Source organism: Pan troglodytes, chromosome 10 (genome assembly GCF_028858775.2).
Source record: "Pan troglodytes isolate AG18354 chromosome 10, NHGRI_mPanTro3-v2.0_pri, whole genome shotgun sequence".
NCBI lineage: Eukaryota > Metazoa > Chordata > Mammalia > Primates > Hominidae > Pan > Pan troglodytes.
Window position 1 is genome coordinate 125,954,415 of NC_072408.2, and position 7,474 is coordinate 125,961,888.

A 7,474-nucleotide genomic window follows, 5' to 3' on the forward strand; every position below is an offset into this window, starting at 1 on the left:
CTTGATTTTTACCATATCCATGTACTACTGATATTCCTGTTTACTTTAATAAACTCAATTTTTTAATATATAAGTAAAAGGAAAATTACAGTACTATCTGAAATAGAAAATTAGAATCAAATGTCCTTGGCCGGGCACAGGGGCTCACATCTGTAATCCCAGCACTTTGGGAGACCAAGGCGGGTGGATCATTTGAGGTCAGGAGTTTGAGACCAGTCTGGCCAACATAGTGAAACCCCATCTCTACTAAAAATACAAAAATTGGCTGGGTATGGCGGCATGCACCTGTAATCTCAGCTACTCGGGAGGCTGAGGCAGGAGAATTGCTTGACCCCTGAAGGCGGAGGTTGCAGCCAGCCACTGCACTACAGCCTGGGTAACAGAGTGAGACTCTGTCTCAAAAAAAGAATCACATGTCCTAAATAAAAGGTACCTATAAAAACACATATGATTAAAACAATGGATTTAATACTACTCGTTGCAGTTGCCTACCCAAGGCTGAGTCTGAGGTGTGCTCCTCTCTCTTAGAGAGATTACAAAGTGTTAGAGAGGTGTTACAAACCAACTAGCACCCAATGGGGGCTTCCTCATTAATGTAATCAGAAGGACAGAAAAAGACTAGACAGGGAATAAATTTCTCACCATGTAATTTGATGTTACTTACCATCATGCCCATGCCTGATGACATCCTAAAATACTCCACTGTGGCCCCAGCGGTATGCGTTTCACACTTGAGGAAATGCTAACCTGAATTGTCTACTTTTAAGGTATCTTCTGTCTCTACTCCTCTAACATATGTGGCCTGGGAAGTCTTTCCAGAGAGAATAGGATGGGAAAAGGGGCAAAGAGGGTTCTATGAGAGCACTGCAGCCTAGGCCAAGGTAGGGAGGTATTCAAACAAGATGCTCCCAGAGTAGTGGGCAGTCGGTGCTCATGGACATTTTCCCACCTGCAGGGGATTTCAGTCACCGTGTCTGGAATGTGCCGAAGTGAAGAAGTCCAGTTTGGTCCCATCCACAGCCCGGAGCTCACCCATGAAAGGGTGCTCCCGCAGCTCCTCCTATGCCAGCACCCGATCCTCCAGTCACTCGTCCCGATCCCCAAATCCCAGGGCTTCCCCCAGGTACACCCAAAGCCGATCCACCTCTTCTGAAAAAAGGTGAGTGTGGTTTTGACCTTTGCTCTGCAGCACCTTTCTCCTTAGGAAATTAGTTAATTGCAGATGTCCTTTGACCCATGGGGGAGAGAAGTCAGACGGACTTAGGTTTGAATACTCGTTTTGCCCATTTCAAGCTGGTGGCCTTGGGAAAGTCAGTTAATTTCTCTGAACCTGAGTTTTCCCATCTGCAATATGAAAAAATAGCAATTCTTACCAGAAAGGATTGTTCTGAGGGCTATAAGGCACTTAGAACACTACACAGAACATAATGAATATCAGTTATTATTGCTGCTATTGGCATGAGAATGAGCTAATGTGTATCAATTTACTTCTGCATAGAAAATTATCCCCAAACTTAGCATCTTTAAAACAAGTGCTACTTAGTTCCTGATCCTGTGGATCAGCAATTGGGCTGGGCTCAGCTGGGTGGTTCTTCTGATCTCACTGGGCTCACTCATATGCCTTTGATTGACTGGTGGGTTGGCTGGGGGCTGGAGAGTTTGAAAGACCCCAGCTGACTCATCTCTCTACTCCATGAGGTCTCTCCTCCTCCAGCAGGCCTGTCTTGGTTTGTTCACATGGTGATGGCAGAATTCCAAGAGAGAGCACAGTATTGTGCAAGGCTTCTAGGCTTGGAAGTAATTAGCATCCCTTCTGCTATTCTATTAGCCATAGCAAGTCACAAGACCAGTACAGATTCAAGGGTATTCCTCTCAGTGAAAGGAGCTGCAAAGTCACATTGCAGGGGATGTGGACACTGGGAGAAGAAAAATTATGGCCATTTTTGCATTCTGCTACCCAGTTTCAATAGCTATTGGTAATTGCTTGATTGCCTCATGTAGACTAATAATGTAGCAGAATGAGACATGAAATCTCAGAAATCGGAAGATTCTATCCAAACGAATCAACCCATAAATTCAGGGAGTCCAGCTTTCCTCTGCAAAAAGAAATTCCCAATGGGAGCCTGACTGTTCCTCTTTTGCAACTATACAATCAAAAAACAGTTGCTTATTTAGCTGGTCATCTCAAGACTGGTCCATTCCAAAAAATGAGACAAGGGAACTGATGAAAATATTCAACATGATAGAGTGACATAAATAGAAGAGCAAATCAGGCTAAAAGAAAAATTAAGGAAAGAAATATAAAATTAAGTCAGGAGACAGTCCCAAAAGCACGTCCTACCATTCTGTAAAGTTGCTATGGAGGTAAGCTGCAAATATGACGTCTGAGCTCCCTGACAGACAAAGCAAAGAGGAAAATTACTCCATCATTTACTACATTATTAACAAAAAAAGATAAGAATTGAACCAGTTGCTCAGAAGAGCAGCTATTTCAGGTTTTTAATTCTATGAAAAATGACTCAGATGGCTCCACAGAAAAGGGACTCTATATGGTGCAGTGAATGGAAATTCTGATAATATCCTTTCAAAGTATCCAAAAACAGGTTTCATCTTGACTCTTTCTTATATCTCTCAATGCATAGCCAAAGCATCAGTTGGCAAAAGCACATTTTTCCAGTGACCATAGCTGGACACTGCTGAGGGCACTGAGAATGGAAGAGCTATTCCTGCCCCTGTTCTCTAAAAGTGGGAGGCATTAACAGAAAGCAAAGAAGACTGGGAGGAGCATAAGGATAAGTCATGTAGATGCACAACAATATAGTCTACAAAAATCAAGAGCACTTTGAAACCAAACAGACGTGAATTAAATTTGGCTTAGAGGCAAACAGGCCTGGGTTCACATCTCTTACCAGCCGGGTTTAGCGAAGTGCATCATCTCTCTGTGCCTCTGTTTCCCCATCTATAAAATGAAATTGATAATAGTACCTAACCCTAAGATGTGTTGAGGATTAAATAATACACACAAAGCACTGGTTCAACGTCTGGCACATAATAAAATATGTCATAGTCATAGCTAACATTTCCTATGTTCTGTCTAATTGATACTTAGCATAGGTGCCAATATGCTATGTGATTTACCCGAATTCACTCATTCAATTTACAATTGTCTAGGGTAAGGACTATTATTACCTGCATTTTATAGACAAGAAAACGGCCCAGGGAAACGAACTCATCTGCCAAGGTCACACAGCTAGTAAGTGGCCAGGATAGTAGGCACAAAATAGAAGTTGTTGGTATTATTATTAACCACCCGGTGGGGAGGGGCTTTCATTCTTTGATCGGGGCCCAGTTCCTCCGCCTGGCTTCCAGAAAGAAAAAGGTCACTGCCCAGGGACCCGCTGAATAAAGCGCAAGCCGTCTTGGATAACCCAGGCGGACACTCAGCAGGCTCCTCAGAGGCTGTTACCTCTCCCCCAGGTCCTACTCCCGCTCTCCCAGCTATTCCTCCAAGTCTGGCAAGAGGAGCCCGCCCAGCAGAAGCTCTCGGTCCCGCCGCAGCCCTAGCTACTCCCGCTACAGCCCCAGCAGGTACCGGCCCCGCCCCTCAAACTAGGCCCGTCCTAGGCCCCACCCCTTTGCTCTGATCCTCCTCTCTGGCCCCGCCTCCCCGTTCTCGGGCCTTCTTCCTCTTAGGTCTGACCCTGACTCAGCATTCTTACAGTTCCCTTTGTCCAATCAGGAGTGGCAGCGAAGCATCAAATACCCTTGTTTCCTAATGTCTCCAGCCCAAACAGTCCCACAGACATACCCCAGAATTCACATCCCCAGCCCTCGGCCTCTACAGACCATCCCCATATTCAGAGCCCCCAGTTCTTACCCACGCACCAGGGCCTGCGTAACATTCACGTCCTCACCCCTGCAGCACCTGCCCTGCTATGATGCCCACCTGCAAATGCTGACACCCCTGCACAAGCCCAGCCCCCACCCCTACGGTACTAACAACCCTCGCAGACTCTTCCCGCAGCCCCGTCATCCTCCCTCCGGTCTCCCTTGCGGCAACGTGCAGACCCCATCCCGTGACCCAGTGGGGTGGGAAAGAAAGGGAGTGTCCCTCTCCCACGCGCTCACGCAGAAAATCCAGCCCAGCCCCAGCTCCCCAGTAATCCCCCGCGCCCCTTCAGGGAGCGGGATCCCAAATACAGTGAGAAGGACTCGCAGCAGCGGGAGCGCGAGCGAGCGCGTCGGAGACGTCGGTCCTACTCGCCTATGAGAAAGCGCCGGAGAGACTCCCCGAGCCACCTGGAGGCCCGGAGGATAACCAGGTGAGGCCAGGGGGCAAGGGGGACCCACCTTCACCCTCGTTCCCACTCCCATTCTTACTCATTCGAGCCTCAGGCTCTCCCTAGGCCTCCTTGGGGCTGGGATTTAGGATTGTGCGAGCTTATGGTCCCCCCAACCCCAACATCATTGAAATTACGTGTCTGTTCAAAGCCTTGGGACTGAGTCTCCCAGCTCAACCAGCAGGGCCTGCAAGAAGGGGGCGGGGCCAGCCTGAAGAATCGGGTGTGGCCTGGGGGAGTGGCCAAAGCCTGAGGGTGGAGCTGGGGCCGGGGAGGTGGAGCTGGGGCCGGGGAGGCGGAGCTGGGGGAGAGAGTGGCGTCAGGCCAGGGAATGGAGGCCAAAGCAATGGGGCAGGACCTTGGCCTGGTGGTGGATCCCAAGCAGCGGAGACAGACCTCTACCCTCAGACCTGTACACTCAGCTGGCAGGCTTAAATAAACCTATATGTAATTATACCTTGAGCCAAGTGTGGAAAGGACAAACAGGATTGCTTAGTTCCCAAAGGGACCTAGAGGGAGCCACGGTGGATAAGCCGGAGAGCACTGGATGTGGATTGGAATCCTGAATGTACCACTTTGCAGGTGACCTAGGAAAGGCTCTTACCTTCCTGAGCCTCAGTTTTCTCACCCATGAGATATTGGAAGAAATAACTCCCAGAAGCATGAGGATGAAATGAAAAGGGGCAAAAAGATGTGAACGTGCTTTGTAAACTTGAATGCAGAGCACACAATGTGCCATTGTTGATTGAATGGTCAGAATAGGTGGATACCGTTCCTGGAACAGGTAAGGCCTCAGAAGAGAAAAGCTCTAGCAGAGAAGTCTGAGTGCAAGCAAATTTCTCAGGCCTTGAAAGCTGGGAGAGTGATTGAATGTTGCCCTAAGATTGGGTTGGGCTCTTCCTGCTGGCCTTCCAGGCATCTGCCACTCAGTCCAGACACTGGACTGAGGAATCAGGGATTCTCCCTGGAGATGACCTGGAGGAGGAAAAAGAATGTGTGTCCCAGATAGCAAGACTGGGGTGATGGGTCCCCTCCTCAAATATCCCACAGGGCACCCTGCCTCAGCTTGTAAAGAATTCCTAAACCCTTGGGAGGCCAAGGCGGGCGGATTGCTGGATCTCAGGAGTTTGAGACCTGCCTAGGCAATATGACAAGACCCTGTCTCTACCAAAAATACAAAACACTAGCCAGGCATGGTGTTGTGCACCTGTGGTCCCATCTACTTGGGAGGCTGAGGTGGGAGGATCATTTGAGCCCGGAGTGGGGTGGAGGTTGCAGTGAGCTGAGATCGCACCACTGCATTCCAACCTAGGTGACACAGCGAGACCCTGTCTGAAAAAATGTAATTAATATAATATAATATAATACAATATAATTCCTAGCATAATTTCTAAACCCACTCCCTTGATCCAACGTCACACAGCTATTAAGTGGCCAGGATAATAAGCACAAAATAGAAGTTGTTGGTATTATTATTATCTTTGGGGTCAACCTAGAGGAAAGCTAAGATAGAGAGTGGCATTTCCAAATGGCTATCTAGTTTCTTTAGTCAATCTCAAATAATTCATCTTGATTAACCCATTCAGTGTTTCCCAATCTTTAGTCATTCACCAGTATCTTGACCACATATGCCTTGTCTGTTTATCAACTGTACTATTCTTAATTTTCTTTAAATAGATATGACTCTTTTCAAAGGTTCATACATTTATTTCTAAAGGAAACTTGATACAGTACAGTAAATGGAAAATTAGCCTCTTTTGCCATAAATAGATGGTTCTAGTAAAAGTAAAAATAGAAAAACAAAACTATGATTAAAGTTTAGATGTAGATTCTGTTGCAAGCTGAAGGCTCTGAGCTCCAGGCTTGCTTCATGGGGGGAAGAAAAAAGTGAGATAATCATTTTTCAAGACATATTAGCACTAAGCTGAGACTTTTACTTTGATGTGTTCTCAGCGCTGCAAGAGAAGTGGAAAGGGAGTATTTTTTCCTAAGGGACTGGGAAAAGGGAGGATATTGGTTTCCCTTGGGACAAGACTGGGGCTCGCTGCGGGGAGGCACGGAGGGACCGGCCCTCATCCCTCCTCTCTCTGGTCTCTGCAGTGCCCGGAAACGCCCCATCCCCTACTATCGGCCCAGCCCCTCTTCATCCGGCAGCCTCAGCAGCACCTCCTCCTGGTACAGCAGCAGCAGTAGCCGCTCGGTCAGCCGCAGCTACTCCCGGAGCCGGAGTCGGAGCCGGAGCCGGAGACGGAGCCGGACCCGCACGAGCAGCAGCTCTAGCTCCCGCAGCCCTAGCCCGGGCTCCCGCAGCCGGAGCCGGAGCAGGAGCCGGAGCCGGAGCCGGAGCAGGAGCCAGAGCCGGAGCTACAGCTCAGCAGACAGCTACTCCAGCACGAGGCGCTAAGTGCCCCTGAGCCAGCTGCCCGTGGGGGCCCCTTCGCGCTGCCAGCCTCCCCCAACCACCTGCCCTCCCCGCCTTCTTGGTGACAGATAGTGAGGGCTCCTGTACCTTGTCCTTCCTGCTTGCCTAGGGGAAGAGGAGAAGAGGGTAAGGGGGCTTCACTCTCTAGATCAGCCTGCTAGGAGCCTCTACCAGCATCATCCTGGGGCCCAGCTCAGGCCTGGGCATATGGAAAGAACCATCATCTTGTGGCACAAAAAAAGAAGAAAGAAAAGAAAACCTCAAGGTTTTGTGAGAAGCAATGGGTCTGTGACTCAAAAATTGAGCCCTGGCCAGGAAAATGTGGAGACAGTTCTTCTCCTCCACTGCTCACAGGAGGCCCGTGGTAATTCTCCGCACCTCCCCGGATGCTCCCCTAGTCCAACTTCATGGCTGCACGTGGATGGACCCCCATGTCTGAGAGAGGTGAAAGAGGAGACCAATGGCAGTTCAGGTTCAAGATAATGGGGTCAGGCCTTTAACTTCCTCAAACAGGCCCAAGCAAAGGCTGGAAGACACTTGGTCCTAGAAGAAGGGATATCCTTGAATACCAGATGTGGACATTTGACTTGGTGGGAGGTGTCAGGAGATAGGAGTTGGTTAAGATGACAGATAGAAAAAAGGAAGGGTTCAGCTGCTGCTCCCAATATCTCAGCATGGTAAGGGGACAGAGCCCAGCAGATCCCAGCTGTGG

At 48.9% G+C, this 7,474-nt stretch overlaps 1 protein-coding gene across 1 annotated transcript in view; it reads left to right on the forward strand.

Moving 5' to 3' along the window:
* The window catches only part of SRRM4 (serine/arginine repetitive matrix 4), a 175,386-nt gene extending 168,390 nt beyond the window's left edge, over positions 1 to 6,996 (forward strand). The window contains exons 10-13 of the mRNA XM_509416.8: positions 956 to 1,159; positions 3,478 to 3,588; positions 4,182 to 4,322; positions 6,441 to 6,996. Of these exons, the coding sequence (XP_509416.3) occupies positions 956 to 1,159; positions 3,478 to 3,588; positions 4,182 to 4,322; positions 6,441 to 6,744 (760 nt within the window). The 3' untranslated portion in view covers positions 6,745 to 6,996. The remainder of the gene's footprint in view (positions 1 to 955; positions 1,160 to 3,477; positions 3,589 to 4,181; positions 4,323 to 6,440) is intronic.
* The last annotated feature ends 478 nt before the right edge of the window (positions 6,997 to 7,474 follow it).